Source organism: Bubalus kerabau, chromosome 6 (assembly GCF_029407905.1).
Source record: "Bubalus kerabau isolate K-KA32 ecotype Philippines breed swamp buffalo chromosome 6, PCC_UOA_SB_1v2, whole genome shotgun sequence".
Lineage (NCBI taxonomy): Eukaryota > Metazoa > Chordata > Mammalia > Artiodactyla > Bovidae > Bubalus > Bubalus kerabau.
The window spans coordinates 16,020,378-16,044,998 of NC_073629.1; the positions used below are offsets into that span (position 1 = coordinate 16,020,378).

At 50.6% G+C, this 24,621-nt stretch overlaps 2 protein-coding genes across 4 annotated transcripts; one reads left to right on the forward strand and one right to left on the reverse strand.

Moving 5' to 3' along the window:
* The first annotated feature begins 992 nt into the window (after window positions 1-992).
* On the forward strand, window positions 993-22,098 carry GBA1 (glucosylceramidase beta 1). 3 transcript variants are annotated; one of them, XM_055584072.1, is made up of 12 exons: window positions 993-1,026; window positions 13,492-13,571; window positions 13,935-14,022; window positions 14,431-14,622; window positions 14,736-14,882; window positions 15,105-15,238; window positions 15,436-15,608; window positions 15,838-16,075; window positions 16,626-16,850; window positions 17,536-17,699; window positions 18,102-18,218; window positions 18,311-18,953. In XM_055584072.1, exons 2-12 carry the CDS (start codon window positions 13,545-13,547, stop codon window positions 18,414-18,416), a joined length of 1,611 nt encoding a protein of 536 aa, XP_055440047.1. In that variant the 5' UTR covers window positions 993-1,026; window positions 13,492-13,544; the 3' UTR covers window positions 18,417-18,953. The 3 variants fall into 3 exon arrangements, 1 of the variants encoding a protein (XP_055440047.1); XR_008715554.1 differs by lacking the exon at window positions 993-1,026 and adding an exon at window positions 21,919-22,098 and having other exon boundaries at window positions 13,424-13,571; window positions 18,311-18,534; XR_008715555.1 differs by lacking the exon at window positions 993-1,026 and adding an exon at window positions 21,922-22,098 and having other exon boundaries at window positions 13,424-13,571; window positions 18,311-18,534.
* On the reverse strand, window positions 18,951-23,929 carry MTX1 (metaxin 1). The gene is given in 9 exon segments (XM_055584073.1): window positions 18,951-19,296; window positions 19,400-19,554; window positions 19,986-20,062; window positions 20,190-20,372; window positions 20,494-20,586; window positions 22,146-22,225; window positions 22,355-22,424; window positions 23,406-23,717; window positions 23,720-23,929. Coding segments are annotated over 9 exon segments (1,395 nt in total). The 3' UTR covers window positions 18,951-19,081.
* Window positions 23,930-24,621: the final 692 nt, after the last annotated feature.

Genomic DNA, 24,621 nt, shown 5'->3' on the forward strand with positions numbered 1-24,621 from the left:
CTATGGTCAGGTACAACCTGGTCCACTCAAACAGCCATTGTGCAAGAGACCACCAGCTAACTCTTCACCAACACGAAACTCTGCCCTATAGCTGTTGCTTTCACCTAATTCGAGAGTCTTAGTTCAATATTCATCTTCTCGTTGAGCACTTCGCATTCTATCATACTGCCCTGTTGTTTTGAATACTTAACTGCTATCTCAAATTATCTTGTTTGTGTCGTCCCATAGAATGCAAACTCCTATGAGCAGGGGGTTGCTCACTGCACTTGGTCTAACACTTAGTAGGTCCTCAACAAACTCACTAAAAGCATGAGGTCTTGTAAACAGCTTCGGGACCCTATGACTTTGGGGATAGTAGTGGGGCCCTCAGGAGAGAGGGGGGAGGGAGGGGGCACTGCCCATAGATGGCGTCAGGCTGCAAGGCTTCTTGAATAATTCACCATCATAACAGCCCAGCTTCAGGGAAAGAGGGTTAGGGCGCGGCCAGAACGACAAAATGAGATAGGAGGGAGTGGAGATTGGGGTTCCCAACGGGGCAATTTCTGGGCACTAAATGTTCCCTATCCCGAGACTCCCAAAGGAGGAAACTCAAGAGTACAGCTCAGCTTCCAGTGACTCGGACTCACTGAAGGAAAGCAACCTCGCCCATCCATTAGGGTGTGCTGGCGAGTATATACGGAGACGCATGCGCGCTTCTTGCTTCCCGCGCCCTCTTTCCAAATAGACCCCCGAATACGCTTGCGCCATATTTGGGCTACGGCTGGTCAGCGGAAACAGTCCGTCCTCAGCACTACCAATAAGACGTGCGGAAAGTGCCTGCGTCCCGCCCCTTGACGATTACGGGTCTCCCTTCCCGAGCGACGCCCGGGTCCCGCCCAACCGGCCCTGCGCGCCTTGCGGCTGCGCGTGGTGAGGCGCACCCTGCCTCCGCTGAGCCCTGTTCTCCAGCCCCGCCTACCAGCTTTACAGGCTGCTCTGGGATTTCCTTTCGCCTCCGGTTGGGGCTGCTGTTTCGCTTCACCGACGGTAGGCGTAATGGATTTTGCACTGCTTAGATCTTAACTCTCCCTTCCCTGCATCTGCAGCTCACCTTTTTAATCAGCACTGTTACCATTAGTTGTAGGGATGGTCGTGTTTTACTTGTGATGAAGAGGGGGGAAATCTTCAAATCCTCTTCTACTAACTTGCATTTTTGAGGGCTGGAATGGGGAAGAGTTCTGTATAATTTATCCATTCTTCAGTCATCCGACAAATATTCTGTGAGCACAGCACTAGCGCCGCGTGCTGTGCTCCCTACTGGCCATACACATTGACCCCTGCGCTATTAGGCTTTGGCATGGACAGATCAACAGACAAAGGAGTTAGGCCACTGGGTGCTATAATTGACATTAAGTCATTTTTACAATTAACTGCAAGCAGCAAGAGCTAAAAGGAGATGCGAGATTTGTGAGCTTGTGTTACAGGAGGGTGTGTGCGTGTGAGAAAGAGAATTTCTCAGACATAATGACAGGGGCTGAGATCTGAAAGAAAGATGAATAGGCATTAACTAGGCCTGGAGGTGAAGAGTGGTGCAAACTGAAGAAGAGTCTGTGAGGATTCTGAGGAGAAAGGATAGAGAACAAGGGGGCCAGTCCATGGCAGGCTGTAATTAGAGATTGGTCCCCGTGCCTTGGCATTTACCCTTTACAGTCTGATTTCTACACAGCAGCCAAAGTGATCTTTTAAAAATATAGACCTGATGGCAGCGCTTCCCTGCACCAAACTGTCCAGTGAATTTCCATCTTGGAATAAAATGCAGACTCCTTACAGTGGCCACGAAGGCCTTACAGACTCTGACCCCCAACCTTTTTCTCTAATTTCACTTCCTGCCACTCTCCCCCTCACTCCCTTTGTCCAGCACTCCCTACCCCTTTATTTTGTTTCTTAGTGCTCATGGCCATCTGAAGTTCTGTTTGTTGTCTATCATCCCCACTAGAACATAAGCTCCACCAGGTCAGGGACTTTATCATCTTATTCATTACTGTATCTAGAACAGTGCCTGGCCCATAGTAGATGCCCAGTTATTATTTGTCAAATACGTGCATTGGGGAGCACATAGCAAGGGTGCCCTGCGCATTTTGGGGTGTCAGGAAAATGGTACTGATGGTAGAGACATTAAGGCTGAAGACTTACTGATGAAAAAGAGTATTTATTCTTTTTTTTTTTTTTTTTAAGAGAGAAGAAAATATCCTAGCTCAGAGCAGAGGCAAGATGGAATGTGGCCTCTTAGGCGAAATGTGATTGGAGCATATAGTCCACATGGAGAGATGAGAAATGAAGCTGGAACAAAGATGCCAGGTCCCGTAAACCCTCTTAAAAAGCAGTATGGAGCCATTGAAGGATTTTAGGAGGGAGAGTGGTAGCTTCAGTGTTTGTATTTGAGTTACACCATTGAATGCTTCTTGAAGAATGGATTGGAGGAGAAAAGTAGAGTGTAGGAGGTCAAATGAGAGGTGTTTCAGTAGTTAACAAGAGAAATGATAGGAAGAAGGATTTAGGGAGAAGACAGAATCAGGCACAAGCCCCAGGTTCTTCAAGGAAGAGGTTCTGTTCATCGGGATAGAGAACACAGGAGGAAGAGTGGGTTTGGCTGGAGGAGATGATGCCCTTGTGATGGTGCTGCTGAAGTGTCTATGAGACTCCAGCAGGAAAGGTCTGGAGGGTAGAGTTATCACAGAGTCCATCTCAAGAGGAGGATTGGGATTGGAAGTGCAGATTTTGGAACCAAAAGCAACTAGAAGATAATCAAAGCCATGGGTTGTCTCTGGAGAGAGCGTGACGTATGAGAAGAGAAGGTCTAGGACAAAACCCTAAGGAGCAGACAAAGGAGGCGAAGCCTGCAAAGGAGAAGGAACAGCCAAAGAAGGGAGAGGACCTCCAGAGCAGCAGAGTACGAAGTCATAAGAACAAAAGGGAATGCTTCTAGAACAGAGGGGCCAGTGTCAACTGAGGTAAAAGGTACAGTTAGATAAGTGCTCTGTGCTTAGTTGCTCAATTGTGTCTGACTCTGTACTGTAGCCCGCCAGGCTTCTCTGTCCATCAGGATTCTCCAGGCAAGAATCCTGGAGTGGGTTGCCATGCCCTCCTCCAGGAGATCTTCCCAACCCATAGATTTAAACCAGGTCTCCCGCATTGCAAGCGGATTCTTTACCGTCTGAACCACCAGGGAATCCCTGGCTGGGCATTATTCACTAGACTTAGCAACAGAGGGATCATCAGTGACCTTGGCAAGAGCAGTTTTGGGGAGCCAAGAGGACCAGCTTCACCCCATGCAACGTAAGAAATGGAGAGAAGACTCACCAAGTGTAGCAACTCATCCCAGAGGTTTGGCTGTGAGTAATACTACACACATTGTTGCATGAGGTTCTCATAACAACCCATGAGGCAAGAGGTTTGACGATGAGGAAACTGAAGCTCCAAGAAGTCAAGTACCTTCCCAGTATCTCAGTTCTAGTAAGGAATGAAGCAAGGGTTTTAATCCTGTATAATCACTAGGGTGTCCATGTCAAAACACCCTTCCCCTTCCTTATTGCTTCCTCTTGAGGGAGATAATTGGTGGCAGCTTGAGGGAGCAGGGGTGGGAAGTAAAGGCCTGGGACCAAAGACTCCTTCCGCTGTACCGGGAGGGAAAAAACAAAGGCTAGATAACAATAGCAATAATAATTCCAGCCATCCATATGGAGTTTTACAGTTCACAAGGACCACCTTCTCATACCTTTTTATCTGCAATGAGACTCATGACAGCCTTGCATGGGAGGCTCAGGACAGTGAGGAGTGTTCGAGCAGGCTCACAGTTGTTCAGCATTTGAATCATACTTCCTGTTGCCTCAACCAAATCCCCTCAATTAAGTCTCACTCTGGCTCTAATAGTCCTCTTCAGAGTTAGCTTCATTCTTCTGGAAGTTCACCATTCTTTTGCTTCAGATCACACCAAAGACATTCCCTGAAACACTGACAAGCAGGGCCTTAAACAGTGAATGTGGTTAGTAACTTAACTCATTCATTCATTCAGTAAACCTGAGCCCCAATTCTGTGCTTGTCTCTTGAGGAAGAGTTTTAGGTTTCAGATAAATAGGAACTGTGAAATTTGCCCTGTGGCCATTTAGAAACTTACAGAAGGGACTTCCCTGGTGATACAGTGGATAGGAGTCTGCCTGCCAATACAGGGGACACAGGTTTGATCCCTGGTCTGGGAAGATGCCACATGCCATGGAGCAGCTGAAGTCCATGTGCCGCAACTATTGAGGCGTGCAAGCTCTAGGATCTGCGAGCTGCAAGTACTGAGCCCGTGTGCTGCGACTACTGAAGCCCGCACATCTGGAGCCCGTGCTCTGCAGCAAGAGAAGCCATCACAATGAGAAGCCTGGGCAAGCGCAACAGGGTAGCCTCCACTCACCACAACTAGAGGAAGCCCATATGCAGCAAGGAAGACCCAGTGCAGCCATTAATAAATAAATAGATAAATAACTGTTTAAAAAAGAAAGAAAAAGAAGCTTACCAAAGACTAAAAATATACTACTGAAATGTCAGGGAGACTGTAAGACATGATGACTAAGAGCTGCTTGGGCTTCAGAGTAGGAAAGAGCTGCATTTAGGCTTGACTCTGCCACTCACTTAACCTCTCTGAGTCAGTTTTCCCCGTAACATGGGGCTGTCAGGCTAATGCATGTAGTAAGCACCCATGAAAGATTAGCTATTGGTATCTTGAGAAAAACGACAGGAAAGCATATGAGGTACAAACACTTTCCATTTGCACTGGACTTTACAGGTATGCTATGGTTATTGTTTAAGAGTTGGTTAATTAAACCAACTATTGCCATAATCACTCAGCAACATGTCAAATTATGTATCAGATCATCAGTTGTACACATTAAACTTACACAATGTTACATCTCAGTGGCAGTCGCGGTTTAGTCGCTAAGTCGTTTCAGACTCTCTTACCCCATAGACTGTAGCCCACGAGGCTCCTCTGTGCATGGGGTTCTCCAGGCAAGAATATTGGAGTGGGTTGCCATTTCCTTCTCCAGGGGATCTTCCCGACCCAGGAATCGAACCCAAGTCTCTTCCATTGCAGGGAGATTCTTTAATGACTGAGCTAGAGACATAAAAAATTTTATCTCTATAGAGCTGAAAAAAAAGTTTGTTGATGAATCCGGAGATGAAGCTACAACCTAGTAATTAAGGGGCAGAAGGGTCTCACTGGAGGGAGAAATCATTTGGTGTCAGTAATCAGTAAGAGTGGTGTTTCTTCAGATCAGAAACCAGAGCTGAAAGGACAGATTAAAGGTTGACTTATCTCTTGGTATTTTTTGAGTCCTCCTCTGCCATACCCGACATGAGAGTGTCTCTCTTTGACCATGGACGTGACAGTGGGACCAGGAGGAGGCACCCTCCTTGGGGAGTTGACTTGAGACCTACAGAGTAAGGAGCCTGTGACATGGTGCTTGCCAGGCTCCAAGGCTGGAGTTTGCTGTCTGAGCCAAGGGTTGGCTGAAGTGAGATCAGAACTTCTGTGCTGGGTCAGCCAAACTATTTTTGTGCTTCAGCTTCTCACTTATATCTATTTCCCAGTTGCCCTCCCTTGGTGTTTAGCTAAGTCTTTTTAAAGTGCTGTGCAAAGGGAAACGAGGAACGCATTTGTGGCCACCTAGTATGTACTCTTGCTTGGAAAATCCCATGGACAGAGAAGCCTGGTAGGCTTCAGTCCATGGGGTTGCGAAGAGTCGGACATGACTGAACGACTTCACTTTCACTTTTCACTTTCATGCATTGGAGAAGGAAATGGCAACCTACTCCAGCATTCTTGCCTGGAGAATCCCAGGGATGGGAGAGCCTGGTGGGCTGCCGTCTCTGGGGTCGCACAGAGTCAGACACGACTGAAGCGACTTAGCAGCAGCAGCAGCAGCACGTCCATCGTGACTACTGCAGCCTGGGCATTTGAGGTGACTCCCCTAGGGCAGTGGGTCTCAGTTGTCCCCTAGAGGGCATTTTGGAAACATGTCTTTAGTGGAGACCATGATTAGGAGCAATTGGCTTTTCTAGTAGTCACGTACGAATGTGAAAGTTGGACCAAAACAGAGGCTGAACGCCGAAGAATTGATGCTTTCAAATTGTGGTGCTAGAGAAGACTTGAGAGTCCCTTAGACTGCAAAGAGATCAAACCAGTTAATCCTAAGAGAAATCAGTCCTGAATATTCATTGTAAGGACTGATGCTAAAGCTGTAACTCCAGTACTTTGGCCACCTCATGCGAAGAGTTGACTCATTGGAAAAGACTGATGCTGGGAGGGATTGGGGGCAGGAGGAGAAGGGGACAGCAGAGGATGAGATGGCTGGATGGACATGGGTTTGGGTGGACTCCGGGAGTTGGTGATGGACAGGGAGGCCTGGCGTGCTGTGATTCATGGGGTCGCAAAGAGTCGGACACAACTGAGTGACTGAACTGACTCAGCATATTAGAGCACTTCCAACTATGTAATATATTTAGTTGTAAAGAGTTTCAGTGTGGTAGTATTCCTACCAAAACCATGAACCAACTGCAAATATGTAATGAAATTTTTTTTACTGACTTCATTCAGGTTTAATTTATATACTATAAAAGTTTCTCCTTTTAAGTGTACAGTTCAGTGATTTTGAGTAAATTTATAGAATTTTGCAATTTCGATTCCCACTCCAGCTGCAGGCAAGCACTAATCTGTTTTCTGTCTCTCTAGATTTGGCTGTTCTAGAATTTCATATAAATGGAATCATGCAATGTGTGGTCTTTTTGTCTGGCTTCTTTGACTTACCATGATGTTTTTGAAGTACATTCATGTCATAGAATGTTTGGAGAAGTAAATGCAACCCACTCCAGTGTTCTTGCCTGGAGAATCCTGGGGACGGGGGAGCCTGGTGGGCTGCCGTCTCTGGGGTCGCAGAGAGTCGGACACAACTGAAGCGACTTAGCAGCAGCAGCAGCAGCATGTCATAGAATGTATTGGTATTTTGTTCCTTTTTATTGTTGAATACTATTCTGTTTAATGAAATACCACAGTCTGTGTATTTGTTCACCAGCTGATAGACATTTGGTTTGTTTCCATAGATAACGCTGCTATAAATATTCATGTGCAAGTCTTTGTGTGGACAAATGTTTTCTTTTCAGTAGCTACCTAGAAGTGGAGTTGTTGAGTCAAATGGTAACTCTGTTTAACACTTTGAGAAACTGCCAAACTGTTTTCCAAATTGGCTGCACCATTTTACATTCCCAAGTTCTAATTTCTCCACATCCTTGCCGACACCTGTCATTGTCTGTCTTTTTGATCATAGCCATCCTAATGTATATGATGTGGTATTTCATAGTGGTTTTGATTTGCATTTTCTTAATGAAAAATGTTGTCAAGCATCTATTTGTGTTCTTGTTGGACATTTGTACATTATCTTTGGATAAATGTTTCTTCAAGTCCTTTGCCTGTTTTTTAATTGGGTTATCTTCTTATTTTTGAGTTATAAGAGTTCTCTGTATATTTTGGATACTAGGCCCTTATCAGAGATGTGATTTGAAAATATTTTATCCCATTCTGTGGGTTTTCTTTTCACTTTCTTGATGGCATCCTTTGAAACACAAACATTTTTCATTTTGATGAAGTCCAATTTATCTTTTTCTTCTATCATTTGTATTTGGGACTCATAAATAAGAAACCATTGTCTAATGAGACTTTGAACTTAAGCTATAATGAGATGAGAATTTGGGGGACCTTGAGAGGAAGGAAGAGTGTTTACCTGTGGGAGAAACATGCCTTATTGGGGAACAGAGGGCGGACTATGGTAGATTGCCTCCTAGATGGCTCCCAAGTGATCCCCACCACCTGGTGTGCATGCCTTTATTTAGCCTCTCTGTCCCACACACATCTCTATGGAAGACCTGTGTAGGGACTTTGCTGGTAGTCCAGTGGTTAAGACTGCTCCTAATGCAGGGGCCACAGTGTCGTTCCCTGGTCAGGGAACTAAGATCCGGCACGCCACACATGTGTAACAAAAAAATTAAAGCAATTACCCTTCAGTTGGGCTTCCCTTGTGGCTCAGCTGGTAAAGAATCCACCTGCAATGTGGGAGACCTGGGTTTGATCCCTGGGTTGGGAAGATCCCCTGGAGAAGGAAAGGCTACCCACTCCAGTATTCTGGCCTGGAGAATTCCATGGACTGTATAGTTCATGGGGTTGCAAACAGTTGGACACGATTGAGGGACTTTCACTTTATCCTTCAATTAAAAAAATAAATAAAATTTAAAAAATATATATATTAATAAAAAGAAGATGACTGTTATCCAATAGGATATTGTAAAAATGATAATGTGTGGCTCCTGAGGCTAGGACATTGTGGCTTCTGCCTTACTCTCTCTTAGACCGCTCACTGGGGAGGAATCTAGCTGCCATGATGTGAGGACACTCAAGCAGCCCTGTGAATTATTCCATGTGGTGGGAAACTGAGGCCTTCTGCCAACAGCCAGCCCCCATTTATCACTTATGGTAGGTGATGAACTATGTTAGGCTTCCCTGGTGACACAGACAATTTACTGCCTGCAATGTGGGAGACCTGGGTTCGATCCCTGGGTCGGGAAGGTCCCCTGGAGAAGGGAATGGCAACTCACTCTAATATTCTTGCCTGGAGAATCCAATGGACAGAGGAGCCTGGTGGGCCATAGTCCATGGGATTGCAAGGACTCCACATGACTGAGTGACTAACACTTTCACTTTCAGTTAATTTGGAAGCAGAGCCTCAGCCCAGTGAAGCCTACTGCAGATGACAGCAGCCCTGACCAATGTCTTGGCAATAATCTTTTTAGAAACTGCAAGTGTGAACCATCCAGATAAGCCACTCCTGCATTCCTTTCCCACAGAAAATGTGAGATAACAAATGTTTATTGTTGCCTAAAACAAAGAAAAAGAAACCACTGGCTAATCTTCCTTATTCCAGAAATGTTATAGTTTTAGCTCTTATATTTAAGTCTGTGATTCATTTTGCTTTGATTTTTTATTATGGAGTGGGGTAAGGGTCTAAGTTTATCTTTTTTGCACATGATATCCAGTCATCTCAGCACCATTTGCTGAAAAGAAATTCCTTACTGAATTGCTAAGGCTTAGAATCAAATAGTAAATTTGTTAAGACTTGTGGAATGCATTGAATCTTATTTATAAAGACTGACTTTTAAGCATTTTTATTTATCATGTATTTTATATTTTTACAGCATAATAATAATTACATTTTGTAAAAATTACATGAAAATTACACACTGAAATTATTAATTCATGGGCTGTTTTTCCTTCTGTTAAATCCTAATTTATTCCATTTAGGTTAGTACATATCTGACTATTCTATAATGTCTTGTAGATAATCCTTCCTAAGCATTTATTTATTGAAAACATATTTTCCTATAAATAAAAGTCCCATTATCTTTCCTTTATATTTCAATTAAGGCAACAGTATTTAGTCTCTTAAATTATGTGTATAGGTAAGTCATAGTATCTATACCTTTATTTCAGGATAGTAGAGAGTGTGTGAGGAAATACTTGGTATGAAAAGGGGGTGCTCAGGCTGTTGGGTGGAGATTTCCCGTGAAAGGGAAAGTGAAGCTCAGGAACAGAGGCAGACCAGCCCCTCCCCAGCTGAAAACCAGTCCATCTTGCTCAACCCGGGAGTCCTGGATTCTGTTTCATTATCGACCAGTTATCCCCTGACCAATGCCTTTGAAGAACACAGATCCAGAAATGGTGCCACGTAGCCAGCACTTTGGAAGCCAACTTGGGCTTCATTTTTAGCAGAGAAAACACACCGTGGAAAACGGGACAATTTTAAAACAATACGAAGCAACACTGCAGACCCGCACAGCAGCTTTTGAAAATAACCAGCAGCTAAGGTAGCATTTGGGACGCCAGGAGGCACTCACCTCCAGGTGTGATGTGTATCACAGGACTCTGGATACGAATCGGTTATCAAACACAAGTCTGTGTGCTCAGCGCAGTGAGGCCAGATAAGACCAAAACATGTCGAGTTTGGAGCAAAGAGAGGTTTACTGCAGGGCCGTGCAAAGTTGCTTATGCCTTAAAAACCCCCAACTCCTGGAAAGCTTTCAGCCAAGCCCTTTTACAGAGAAGGGTGGGGGGCGTGGTTAGTTGTTGCAAACTTCTTGGTGTCAGATCATTTTTTCTTAAGGTCAGGTCATGGTCAGGTCACCATGTTGCTGTAAACCTCCACCAGAGCAAATGTTATTCTCTGTTCTGACAAAGGGCAAAGTCCTAAGGCTCAATTTCCGCCCTCCAAGGCCAAGGCTAAGAGGAGGAGTCCCTGGGTTGGCCAGTTACTCTGCCCCAGAGCGTTGGTCCAGCACCCAGTCTGTGTCCTTCCACCAGTGCCCAGGCCCTGCTGAAGAGGCAGATCTCAGCGGGTGGAGCACTCAGGGGCAGGTCCCCAGAGCCTGCCCAGCCATCATCACTGAGGGAGCCAGGTGTCCAGCACCCAGCCAGTCCTCAGGTTTTTCATTTAAACTGGAGCGAATTATTTGTGTCAGGTCAGTGGGAATACATGTGGTAGCAAATGCCCATCAGGTTAGTGCCCAGCTCACAGCAGTTGCCCTTCTCAGAACAGCTCCACCCGCAGAGGTAGACCTGAAGTCTTGATGGGCAGTGTCCTTGCAGCTTAACCCTGACCTCTGCCACCTCCTAGCAGGTGGACAGCTGATCTCAGCTGTATCAGTTTTAGAAATGTGAACGGAGAGACTGAAGCTGGTTGAAGCTGTGCATGGCACTTAATGGCAGTGCCATGCACTCCAGTTGCTGAGGCCTCTGTGGATGGTGACCCATGAAGACTGGCACTGCCATTAGACCCCAGATGGGAAATGGAGGAGAGGACGCAGCCGTTTCGAAGCCTGGGCCTGGCCAGGGAACGGTGTGGCGAGGGCTCTGGAGCTTTGTGGGACACAGCCCTCAGCCTGTCCCTAGACCCCCCCAGCTCACTTGCTGGCCCCGAAGAGAAGGCCTCTCATCTTCTTCACCCACTCTCTGCCTTGAGGACCACTGCCCGGTTGAGTGTTGGTAGCCATAGGGTCCCATGTGTACCTGCTCTACCCCTTATTACAAATCCAGGTCCCACCACTGAGTAGTCAAGGGACTTTGGGCAATTTCATGACCATTTAGAGTCTTAAGTTCCTCATCTCTAAAGTGGGGAAAAAATTAGTATCTGCCTTGTGAGAATGAAATGAGACAATGAACATAAAGCAGCGTAGAATAGGTACTCAATAAATAAAATAACCAACTTTATGAAGAAGATAAAATACAAAAGCCTCAAGGGCAAATCACCTTGATAGAAACGAAACGAAAGACTCAACAGAGTCTCTGCCTGCAAAGGGAAACAGGCAAGGGAGAGGGACTTGAGAGCCAGCAGAGCAGGTCAGGGCAAATATAGTATGTGCTTAATAAATATTGGTGGACCAAGTGAGCTCGAGGGAAGTGAGATATTGGATGTCACCTGCTCTCCTCCCCAGAACACGTCATGTACAGCATTTCCTTGAGAAACAGGAAGTCTGAATTGGACATAGTGATGGACCTACCCATCCTGGGCCAGACCTTCTGCTTGAATGAGTAAGATCTCATTTGTGGAATTCCAAGCTCCTTATGTAAACTCAGCCCTACCTTGTAGTATTTGGTGCCAGTCTTCATTAACATAGTGGTGAGCCCCTGCCTGTCACATGGGAGACTGGGTTCGATTCCCCAAGGGGAGAGGCAACACACCCTTGTTGGGCTTCCCAGATAGCACTAGTCATAAAGAACCTGCCTCCCAATGCAGGAGACATAAGAGACAAGGGTTTGATCCTTGGGTCAGGAAGATCCTCTGAAGGAGGAAATGGCAACCCACTCTGGTATCTTTGCCTAGAAAATCCCATGGACAGAGGAGCCTGGCAGGTTACAAACCGTGGGGTCGCAAAGCCTGAAGTGACTTAGCAGTATGCTGGGCGTTATCATACTGACACCTTACAACAGTTCTGTGCGATGGGAGTTATCACTTCCCTTTTATAGATGAGAAACAGAGGCTTAGAGTGATTAATCAGTTTGTTGCAGTTCAGTCACTAAGTCATGTCTGACTCTTGGCCACCCCAAGGACTGCAGCAGGCCAGGCCTCTCTGTCCCTCACCATCTCCCAGAGTTCGCCCAAGTACATGTCCATTGAATTGGGGATGCCATCCAACCATCTCATCCTCGGCTGTCCTCGTCTCCTTTTGCCTTCAGCCTTTACCAGCATGAGGATCTTTTTCAGTGACTTGGCTGTTCACATCAGGTGGCCAAAGTATTGGAGCTTCAGCTTCAGCATCAGCCCTTCCGGTTTATTGATGATCAAACAGCCAGTAAATAGTGGAGCCACGACTCAAACCAAGCTCCTCTCACCAAGACCATAGCTCCTCTCGGGTTATGGGGACCTAGAAGAAGAAATGGTCAATTTCTCCTGGAGTTTATTTGGAAACACTTCACTGAGATAATTAAAAAAAAAAGACAAGTGGTTCCCGAGGGTCTACTGCGTACCAGGCACTGTGCTTATCTTACTGATTGTAGTAATGACCTTGTGAGGTGGTGGCGTTTAACAGATGCGGAAGTTTAACTGGGGAGGAAATAGGCTCAGGGAGCGAGAGTCAGCCAGGTCTTAAATGTGTATGTCACTCCCACTAAATCTGTGATGTGGCCCACGAGGCAACACAAGCTCCTTCTCACATCCACTGAGGATACAGCTTTGTACCACACTTTGCAGTTTCTGAACTGCTTTACACAACCTCTCTGTCCTGTGAGAAAGGGGAATCAATTCCTTCTCATCTGTATCTGCTGATGAAACAAGAGAGGCCGGGGGAGGCACCGGGCCCCTGCCCAGGTCCCATCCTCCCTACACTTCTCTGGTTAATACTCCTTATCCCTCACCCCTTCTCCATGAAGCCCTGTAGGAAGGGTCTCTGTGCACAGCTGTTACCAATTTTGTCCTTATCTGTAAGCATCTGTGTGTCCGACTCCTGCAATCTTTGCCCTAGGGCAAAGATTGCTTAATCATCCCTCAGGATTTTGGCCTCAGTATTTTTGTACCATGATCCTCTTTTATTAGTATTAACCATTATCAGCATAACTTTAAAATATTTTCCTTAAGAAGGCACGGTGCCTGCTGTGGTTCCCATCCTTTGGGATTCGGGAACCTCTACCCAATCCTTCATTCAGATCTTTCATCTAGATTCTTCCTAAAGCTGTCATCCATACATGCCTTCTAGAATTTCATAGGATGTATAAGCCCTCAGGAAGCCAGTCAGTCGCCCTTTACAAGTATGGTTGCAGTTGCCTCACTTCCTGGGTCATGTGACACTCCCGTGGTTTCACGTGACTCGTTTCATTATGCCGGAATTAACCCGCAGAGCTAATCTGGTGTCCCCTGCATCCCTGTTTTTATTTAGTTGATCCTCTATCCCTCAGAAGTTTGGGAACCCCAACGTCTTCCTGCCTGGTGATGGAGCTTTCAAGTCCTTCCAGAGAGGTGAGTGGGAACAAGGCTTCTAATTGTTGCTGTCATGCCCTTTCTGGAATTCTGGCTAACCGGGCTCTGGAATTCAATGAATGACAGGCTCTCCTTGAAGCAGGTCATCGTGGCTTTTTGATGGAGGGAAGGTGGGATCGAAGGAGAAGTGGTTGGGAAGAGGGGTGCAGGAGGGTCCTGCTTGGGGTGGGCAGAGAGCTATTACTAGCAGAGAGCTTGGAGGGAGGGCTGGACTCAAGTGTCCATGGGCTTTGTTCCATTCTGTTAAAGGTGGGAGACTATAGGCAGTCAAGCCCTGCCTAGGAGAGTAGATGAGAGGTGGAGAGGGGCTTGTCTTCTAGCCACTCCTCATTGTGTTCTCAGGAGTATCCTATGCCTCGGGGCAGAGTAGGAATCATGGCTGCCAGCCTCATGGGATTACTTCTACTTCATACAGTGTCGTGGGTATCAGGTAAGTGAGTCAGAGAGAAGGGAAGGAGCCCCAAGGCTCCCCTTCTGCCATATGGTCTTTGGCAGTCTCTGGCATACTGGTGGTGGGCTTAAGTAGATGCTCAATAAATCCTTTTGCGTGACTGAGAGCAACAGTGGGGTGGGGGTACAGCAAGATAATTTTAAAAAATATTTATTTATTATTTATTTGTCTGAGTTGGGTCTTTGTTGTGGCATGTGGGATGTAATTTCCTGACCAAGGATCAAACCCCTTCCCCTTGCATTGGGAGCTCAGACTCTTAGCCATTGGACTGCCAGGGAGGCCCAGGAATTTTTGAAACAAGTATTTTGTCTTTCTTTTCAACTAGTGCGTCCCTTCTCCCCATCTTCACCCCTCAGCCCTTGCCTCTCTGTGCACCCTCCCTGCCAGGTGCCCGCCCCTGCAGCCCTAAAAGCTTTGGCTACAGCTCGGTGGTGTGTGTCTGCAATGGTACATACTGTGATTCTCTGGACCCCTTGACCCTGCCTGACCCTGGCACCTTCAGCCGCTTTGAGAGCACTCGCAGCGGGCGCCGAATGGAGCTGAGTCTGGGGACCATCCAGGCCAATCGCACAGGCACAGGTAACCACCCTTTACCCAGGCTATGGTCCTTCTGGGGTCAAGTCATGCCAGCGATCAGCATGGAGTTTCTCCCCTGTGCACTGACGCCTTTTATTCCCTGTGGATGTCCCCAGGGTTGCTGTTGACCTTGCAGCCAGATCAGAAATTCCAGAAAGTGAAGGGATTTGGAGGGGCCATGACGGATGCTGCTGCCCTCAACATCCTTGCCCTGTCACCTGCTGCACGGAATTTGCTACTCAAATCATACTTCTCCGAAGAAGGCGAGGAGGAAAGGGACAGGACGACATAGTGCAGTTGGCTCTTTGACCTTTCCTTTCACCCTGACATCCACCCATCCCTGACATTTGGGTCTCTGTTAATGCCCGGTGGGGAAAAAAAATTGTCCTATCCATCTGCTGAGTGCCGGGGGCCTCCAGCTCAGATAGTCTGCCCTTCACCCTGCACCCAAGTTCTCTTTGGCCCTGACTCAGGAATTTCTGCAGGAATTGAATACAACATCATCCGGGTGCCCATGGCCAGCTGTGACTTCTCCATCCGCACCTATACCTATGACGACAGCCCTGATGACTTCCAGCTGCTCAACTTCAGCCTTCCAGAGGAAGATGTCAAGCTCAAGGTGGGCACTCTGGCTGCCTCAGGCCCCAGCAGCATTGATGCCTGGTGGTTGAGGGGCCTCAGGCTACAGCAGTTTGCAGAGAGACATAGAACTCGGGATAGGAGGGTAGAGGTTGATGGCTAGGCCAGATACACTGGTTGGGCCAGTCTGTCTATGTTCCAACTCTGGGTGTCTCTCCTCACTACCTTTGTTTCCAGATACCACTGATTCACCAAGCTCTGGAGTTGGCCAACCGCTCTGTCTCACTCTTTGCCAGTCCCTGGACATCACCCACTTGGCTCAAGACTAATGGGGCTGTGAATGGGAAGGGGACACTCAAGGGTCAACCAGGGGATCTCTACCACAAGACCTGGGCCAGATACTTTGTCAAGTAAGGAAACAGCAGGGCCATCGGGTCTGGACCAGCCTCCCCTCTCACACACCCTGGTCTGCGTCCCAACCCTTGACCTATTCGGCTGCCAGATCTCAGCTCATCTTTCTACCTTCTGGGCCTTTCAGGCTTAGGCCCCTCAGTCTTCCCCATTCAGTCCGACCTCCTAGTCCCCAGGGTCCTGGTCCCCTTTCTTGGCCTTGATCCCTCACACCCTTGCCCTCGCCAGGTTCCTGGATGCCTACGCGGAGCACAAGTTACGGTTCTGGGCAGTGACAGCCGAGAACGAGCCTACTGCAGGGCTCCTTACCGGGTACCCCTTCCAATGCTTGGGTTTCACTCCTGAGCACCAGCGAGACTTCATTGCCCGTGACCTGGGTCCCATCCTCGCCAACAGCACACACCGTGACGTCCGACTGTTGATGCTGGATGACCAGCGCTTGCTGTTGCCTCGCTGGGCCCAGGTGGTAAGGACCAGGACTCCCGTGGGTACCTTGTCTAGATGCTCAGTTGTGTCTGGCTCTTTTTCGACCCCATGGACTATAGCCCTCCAGGCTCCTTTGTCCATGGGATTTCCCAGGCAAGAATACCAGTGAGTTGCCATTTCCTTCCCCAAGAGATCTTCCCGACCCAGGGATTGAACCTATATCTCCTTGGCAGGCAGATTCTTTATCACTGAACCACCTGGGAAGCCCTTAGTACCCTAGTGACCCCAAATCCAGCATCCAGATGACTAGCCCCTGAACAGAGTACCTTCCCTGCCCCAACTTTGATTCCTAGAGTACCCTGGCTGGGGCCAGGTGCCCAGGTGGCACCCCTGGGATCCTGGGGATAGTGGTGACCCCCCTCTGGATCTCCAGAGCCCCAAGAATCTCCCAGGTTATCACTTTAACCCCCTCTAAGTTGTGTTCATCCTGCGCCCACCTCTCAAGTTCTAGTGCCTCGTCCAGATCCCTTGTGTAGGACCCAGGCTCCATGGCTCTGTCTCCCCAGTATCCCTTCCCTTTCTCTCTACAGGTGCTGGCAGACCCAGAAGCAGCTAAGTATGTTCATGGCATCGCTGTACATTGGTACCTGGACTTCCTGGCTCCAGCAAAAGCCACCCTGGGGGAGACGCACCGCCTGTTCCCCAACACCATGCTCTTTGCCTCAGAGGCCTGTGTGGGCTCCAAGTTCTGGGAGCAGAGTGTGCGGCTGGGCTCCTGGGATCGAGGGATGCGGTACAGCCACAGTATCATCACAGTAAGCCACCTCAGTCTCTCCTTCCGCACAGCAGACCACCTTGGACCCCTCGCTAGTCTCATCAGAGGCTGACGGGGGCTCTCCTCTCCAGCTTTTCCCCAGCTCGCTTACTCTTGGGGGCAAAGTTTGGGGATATCACGATGCCCTCTATTGCCTTCCCTTCAGAGATCTGTGCACCCCATCACCTTGTTCTGAATGCTTGAGCCGTTGTATCTGCCTCAGATTTCTCAGTTTCTCTGGTGATGCTTCTGTCCTCAAAACCCCTCCCTCCTTAGATTTTTAGTTTTTGGCTGTGCTGGGTCCTCGTTGCCGCTCGGGCTTTCTCTCATTGCAGCAAGTGAAGGCTGCTCTCTAGCCTTTGTGCACAGGCTCCTCATGGCAGCGGCTTTTCTTGTGGAGCACAGGCTCTTGGCATGCCAGCTTCAGTAGTTGTGGTGCACGGGCTTAGTTGCCCCACGGCATGTGGAATCTTCCTGGATCAGGGATCAAACCCGTGTCCCCTACACTGGCAGGAGGATACTTAACCACTGGACTACCAGGGAAGTCCCCTCCTTAGATATTAAGGATATAAAACACACCCCTCCCAGGGCTGAGGCCCCACAGCCCATCTCCCTCATGTGACACTTAACTGTGTTCACTGGGGGCCCAATGTGGAACCTTTGTCTCTGCCCTGTTCCTGCCCTAGAACCTCCTCTACCATGTGGTCGGCTGGACCGACTGGAACCTCGCCCTAAATCCTGAAGGGGGACCCAACTGGGTGCGCAATTTTGTTGATAGCCCCATCATTGTGGATATTGCCAAGGACACATTTTACAAGCAGCCTATGTTTTACCACCTTGGCCACTTCAGGTGAGTGGAAGGTGGGCACTCCGACTCCATGCCAGGCCTAACATCTCCTGCACTGGGCTTGTATCACCCACTATGAGGGAGCAGGAAGGTGTGGAGAGTGGGAACCTTGGGAGGCTCGCATCTGTCCCTTTTGCACCGTGTAGGTAGGAAGTGACTAGATGGCATTTGAGACAGACAGTTCCTCAATGCCTGATGCTGAGGCTAGGAGGCAAGAGGGCAGGGCATACCTAACCGCATGGCTGGAGGCCTGGAGAGTTAGGGCAGGTCTTAGGAATGGTTCTGGGGGCCGGTGTGCAGGGGGCAGGGTGGTGTAGATGGTAGGGAAGGTGACTTCTCAAGTGATAGACTGATGGAAGCTACCCTCAGGGCTGGGGTCCCTGACAATGCCTGTTCCCACTTCAGCAAGTTCATTCCTGAGGGCTCACAGAGAGTGGGGCTGGTTGCCACTAAGAAGAGCGACTTGGACGTGGTGGCACTGTTACGTCCTGACGGCTCTGCGGTTGCGGTCGTGCTGAACCGGTGAGAGCAGCGGGACCTGGGAACTGGGATGAAGACGAGACGGTGGGCTTGGCGGGATCACACACTCCGCTTCTCCTCCCTACCTCCCCCAGCTCCTCTAAGGACGTGCCTCTCACCATCAAGGATCCCGCCGTGGGCTTCATGGAAACCGTCTCACCTGGCTACTCCATTCACACCTACCTGTGGCGTCGCCAGTGATGGAGCTGATACCCACGCTTGCGCCTGGGCTCAGCATGGACATTAAAGGGACATGGTCAGCCCACAAGCGGTCTGTGGCTACAGAGGGTACAGCAGGACCAGGGGGAGCTTAAGTGACGTAAGCCCAGAGGCAGTGGTTTGGGTGACTCATTCTCCCCTCTAGTTGGTGCCAGGGGCTGGAGGGCCCTAGGGAAAGGATCGGGAAGCCCCAGTGGTCCTCCACCCCCGTGCTTGTATGAGCGTGTGCTATGCGCTGGTTGCCTGTGGAAACTGGGCCCCGGCCCAGGGTGAGCTCACTGTCTGTACAAACACAGGGGTAGGGGGTGGGGTGGATGGAGAGAGAGGTTAAGGAAAGGAAGAGACGAGGAAAGCCGGACCCAAAACTGGGAACTGTTTGTCTTTCTTGGAGATGCAGAACCAGGCCTGTGCAGATGTCAGCACCAAGGCACAGGCAGTGAACGAAGCCAAGCACCAGAGGGCCCCCCGTACCAGCTAGGAGAAATGGCAGCTTCTTGAAAGACACAATGTCTGATCTCAGTCCATGTGAGCAGTTTTATTTCTGGGGGGGGTGGCACCCCATTTCCACCATACCAACAATGGGGAAACACAGGAGCCTCTGGAATGCATGACAGTAGAAAAATCAGTCCTGAGAGCATGAGGATAAATCATTCCTCTTCATCCTCCTCAGCCATGCCCAGGGCCTGGGTGCCTGGGGCCCGGGCAGATGGTGCCCGCTGGATGGAGACAATGCCGCTAAGCAAGGCATAGCCGGCCATGGCTGCCAGCCCCGCCAGCACGGTTAGGATCTGGTTCCGGCGCCGGTATGGCTCCTCCTCAGTCTCTGGGTTTGCTGGTGTCTGGCGTGGAGGTGGTGCCTCAGCTGAGGGGAGAGGAACGGAGATGGGTGGGAGGCTGGTTCCTGGATCCCTGCCCACTCTCCCCAGGACCAGCACCCCCCACCTCCCCACCCATCCGCCCCTTACCTCCTTCCCAGGGGAAGTACAGGCTGAGGATGTGGGCGCAATAGGCACAGAGATTGTGCAGCCCCCGCAGGTGGGCCTGCAGCTTCCCACTGGGCAGCTTCGCCTGTTGCAGCAGGGCCAGGTAGCTGAAGACGAAGGCATCCAGGGAGGCGGGACTGCAGCAGAGAAAAGAGTGGGATGGAGAAGGGGAGAGATGGGGTCAGAGGAAGAGTCGTCCCTGGGAAGATAGGCTCTGGGCAGCGGGGACCACCGGGGGAGAAGAGGACACACAGCCCTGGCCCTGGGGTGGGGAAAGTGCCCCAGGTGGCGCCAGCCTGGCCTTGAATGGGACTCTATCCCAGGGCTGCATAAAGGGCACATTGAGTGCCCCACAGCTCAGCAGGCCCGTCCCGGGCCTGGCGGCCCTCCACCCTCCTGTACCACTGAGGTGGCTCTGGCCTCACACACAGGCCTGCCTTCACCAGACCCAGTGTCTGTGCCGAGCGCCTCCTGTCCAGAGCTTGAGCCCCCACCCTAGCCCCTGTGGCTACATTTGAACCTGTATCTTCTTCCAAGCCACCTATGACTCCCCTGGAGTGAGACTCACGCATCTCCAAAGAAGAATTTCTGAGAGCCCAGGCGCTGAGAGAGAAGAGTCAGGCATTCTCGGGCCTCCTGGTATAGCTATGGAGGGGACACAAGGTCAGCCCGCGGCTGCGGGTTGGGTACCGCCTCCCCTCCCAGGCACTTGGCCCCTCTGCCATCATCCTGGGGGCTCCTGTCGTACAACACCCTCCTGTCCCAGAGGTACCTCCTTCTCCAGCTCCTCCTCATCCTCAGGCCTGTGCTCCCCACACAGCAGCTGCAGCCGTTCCATGTACTGCCGCTGCATACGGCCAGGCAGGAAGAAGTTGAGGGGAAAGGGCATTGCCTCTGCATACCACTTCCGGGTCACTTCCACATAGTTCTTGGCGTCTATCCAAAAAGTATGTATCTGCATTGGGTATGTAGGAAGGAAGAGGCTGGTCTGAGCCACCGCACCTGCCTGACTCAGGGTGGGATTCTGGTTCCCGTGCTGGGTGTGTGTGTGTGTCTGTGTAGGCCTGGGCACTCACCAGCACTGGGAGCAGCTTCTCCTCCAGCAATGACATGAAGGCCAAGGTGTCTGCTCCCTGGCGGGCTGACAGGTCGTAATCAGCATTGTACTTCTGTGGAGGAAACGTCCACGATGAGGTGGATGCTGGGGGACTGCGGGGACGCTTCCTCAACAAGGGAGGCCTCCTGTCTGGCACCACCCACCCTGACCTCTGAGCACAGCAGAGGTAGAGCAAGGAGCTTTTCTTGCGGAGGCCCCCTCGCCTGGGCCCAGTCAGTAGCCTGTTGCTGTTGGCGGAAAGCCTGGACCTTGGAGCCTGCTGGCCGTCAAGGTCCTGCGCCCACTAGGGGGAGGAAGGAAGGCCCAGCCACAAACCAGGAGCAGCTCCCAGAGTTTCCACGGAAAGCTGGCGGGATGCCTGCTGACGGCAACTTTCTAACAGTAACTTCCCCAATCCAGACACCACAAAACTAGCAGCGCAGAGCTCAGATGCAAGCTGGGCCTCAATCAATGCCTCGGGAACTAGGGGACGCCATCCTCACGCTTCCGGGACCCAGTGAACCCATGTCGAGGGCTCCCTGGCTAGTTCTCTCAATGCTCAGCTCTTGGCCGCTCTTGTTTCAGTCCATGCTCCAGGCGCCACCACACACGCATTCCAACCATATCCCCAGGTCTCAGCCTGCCACACCTTCCTAGGCTCCAGTGTCTGCTCCTCAGCACCCTCCTCCACATCCTGAGTAAACTTTGTCCCCAAGTAACCTCTTGAGTGTGATCGTTAAACCTCTCTGAGCCTCATTCTCCTCCATGGAATAGGGGTGATAATCTTTCTCTCAATATGGCTGCGGTAGGAGAAAACTCTTTAGAAACAGGGAAAGCTGTGCTCATACAAAAAGAAACAGTGGCCCAGTCCCACCAGGAGTTTTGGCTTTTACCTGGATCCCTTCTCTCCATTCCTCTCAAGCCTCCATTAATTCCCCAGTTCCTCCACCTTTGGGAAAGTAGAAATTAATAAGAGGGGTCTACTTCTGACAGCATGCTCCCTTTTGGAAGCAGACCATGAAAGCTGGAAGAGCCCTGGGAAAGTGTCCTGGCTAAGCCCCTGGTCTTACAAATAAGCTTACAGCTCTGAGAGATTAAGCAGTTTGCCCAAGGTGGTCACATAGCCAGGGACAGTGAAAAGCACAGCGTGGGCCTCTCTAGCCCTCTTGTGAAGCTCTTTCAACTTTCCCGTCGTGGCGCTTGGTCTTGCCCATCCTGAGCCCCGTATTATAAAGCCTGACCTGGTCCCTGAAAAGAGAGTAATGGCCCTTAGAACTCGCTCTCTGACCCCATCTTCCACCCCAGCCCCCCACTGGTCTCATCTTTGAGGGCTGCATCTGTTATTTCCTACTCTCCTTTCCCTTCCATGTGTCAACAGCCTGTTCATCTCTCCCTCCCTGCCCAGCAGGCAGAAGGCATTGCGGCTCCAGATGTCTCGACAGTGGCCTAGTTGAATCTCTAGCCTACTGCATCACAGCAACATGTCTGTGTCTCCTCCACGAGACTACATGTCCCTTGAAGCCCTGGGTCACCTGCGTCTGGTTTGGCATACACTTGGTACTCAATAAATGTGTGTGGCACTCTATTGACTGAACATCTCTCGCTGGCAGTCACCCTACCCAAACCACCTACCTCTTTTCGAAGGTGGGTGATGATCCTGTGTGGTACTGAGATGACCTCTCCATGACTGGTCCGAAGGGCAGGCAGAGTTCCTGACATTGAGAAAGAAGTTCCACCAGACCCTTAGCCACCTATCCACACATAGCCACAACACACCCTTGTCTGTCTCCTGCACTTCCCCTTGTACACGCCCTTCCTCACCCCCCAGGAACACTGGGTACCTGAAGGACTCCGCCAGGGGTTGGTGATCTTGTGCACCTTGAGTGGGGCACCAGTAAATCTGGCATAGGTCTGCAGGGAAGGAAGCAGAAGGCAGAGAGGCCAAGGACATGGCCCACACAGGGGAATCAAGACAAGAAATAACATTTATTGAATACCTTCTGTGCTATGCTCTACACTGAGGGATTGCTTCACACAAAAAAGGTAGACGTTATTGTTCCCATTTTACAACGGACAAACACAGGCCTTAGAGACCTTATGGACATGTCCCTGATTACAAATCAGCCAGGAAAACCCTTCCCTCTTATATCCTCTCCTTCCATCTACCTGGTGAACACCTAGCCTCACTTGGAAGCACTGGCCATTCCTTCTTGGGCAGTCTGTTTGGTCTGTTCCCACTTTAGCATCTGAACATTTTATTACACTTGTTTGCTGACGTTTCTAACTTTATGTAAACAATTCCAGGGGAGGGACCAAATGCTATTCATCTTTGCATGCCCATGGTTGGTATCTGGAAGAGGCCTAATACAATGAAATGAGTAGAGTGAAAATGAAAGAGTGAGTGAATGAGTTAACTAGTTTGACTTCAAAGCTCTTTCTACAGAGCCTTAGCTGTGGGTGGGCCTTTTGGTTCAATAAACAATAACCTCAGTAAATGCCGTTGAGTGAGGAGGAGGAAGGGGAGACTGAAGGGAAGGCAGTAATGCCAAGCCGGAGAACCTTGAGATCATCCAGCCTTTGTAAAGCTCCGGATGAAGAAACGGCGCCCAGAGGGAAGAGACCGCCCCAAGGTCACATAGCCAGTAAATGGATGTTTAAGAACTAAAATTCATCTTCTGAACCCCCGACCAGGCCTCTTTCCATTGCTAAACAAAACCTAGGCTAACAAGGCACCGAACAGAGTTCATACCGGCCAGGCACGCTCTTGGATTGCCTCAGTTTACCCCCCTGTGCCCGTACTGAGGCGCCCTGGCAAAATTCGGATGACCGGCTAGTCCGGCCCCCTCCCCAGTCCTCCAGGGCGCAGCAGAGAGCGCCGGCGCCACCCCTCACCAGCACGGCCAGGCTGTCCAGGTCCACTGACGGCAGCCCCCAGCCCCCTGACCAGCAGAACAGCTCCATGGGCGCCGCCATCTTGCCTGCCCTCTGTCCCGGAAGCACCTCCCCCTGCGCTTCAGCCCTCCACTGTATGGATCCGCCCCCCTCCCTTTCGGCAGATCGCGCTCGGGACCCAGAGGAGGCTGTCAGGAGGGCGCGGCTTGTCCAGGCCCGAGAGGCGGCCTGAAAACGGCGTGGGGCGGAGCCGAGGGCTTCTGGAGAGGGCGGCCGCCGCCTGATCCAGAGGTGCCTCCCGAAGGGGGATGGATCCTCAGCCCTGCGCGCCTTGGAGAATCAGGGAGCCCCGATGGAGGGGAGCCCTGAACACCCGAGGACGCAGTGGGAGCAAGAGAAGGGGATTTTGTGCTCCATGACGGGTTCTGGGGGCCCTCACAAATCTGCAAGACGTCTGGGCTGCTCTGGGGCCCCTCAGGGCTCGGCCCCGAGCGGGGGCTGCGGGGGGGTCCCCCGAGCCGCATGTTTTCCACAGCGCGTTATGTTTGGAACCAGCCCCGCGCCTCTTGTTGCCATGGAAACAAAACAGGGGCGGTGGCGGCGGCCGGAGCAAGGCTGGGCTGGGGCCTGTGTGTGGGGGGGGAGGGGAGGTGGGGCTCGCGGGCTGTTGCCTTGGTAACGGGAACCGAGGCGCCCCTCCGCCTCATCCGGGTCACGGCCTGTACGCCAGTACCCCCCAGTGTTCCCAGTCTAGCCCCCGGTCCCTGGCCGGTCCTCTGGCCTACTCCTGTCCTTGGTGTCCCTTTCCTCTTTACTGATTTCTTTACTCCAGCCTCACCGACCAGTGTTTTAGGCTCTCCCTCCAGTTCCCACCGGACGCTTCCAGATTCCAAGTTTTCCTAGGAGTGAGGGGGCAAGGAAGGCACAAGCACAAGTCATGGGACACCCCCCCCCCCAACCCCCCATCCTGATGAAGAGCACTTGCTCTATCCGAGCAGCAAACTTCATTCCATACGGACATCCCCTGGGCACTATAGCAAGCTAGTTTCGGCCACTCCCTTGGAATTCTCTCATGCCAGCTGTGGAATAATGCCCACTGTCTGGCACTACCCCTGCCAAGGGTTCCTGCCTTCTCCAACTGTGGCTTCCAGAAAACAGTAGCATTCGGTAGCAGCCCCCAACAGCGAGATGCCTGGAGATGCGGAGAAAGGGAGGC

Excerpts from the sequence above, each read along its gene's own strand:
- GBA1 (XM_055584072.1), top strand. The coding sequence starts at position 13,545 with ATGGAGCTTTCAAGTCCTTCCAGAGAG. Across the intron at positions 14,623-14,735 it reads GGCCAATCGCACAGGCACAG|GGTTGCTGTTGACCTTGCAG; the intron begins GTAACCACCCTT and ends GGATGTCCCCAG. Across the intron at positions 16,076-16,625 it reads TGCCTCGCTGGGCCCAGGTG|GTGCTGGCAGACCCAGAAGC; the intron begins GTAAGGACCAGG and ends TTCTCTCTACAG.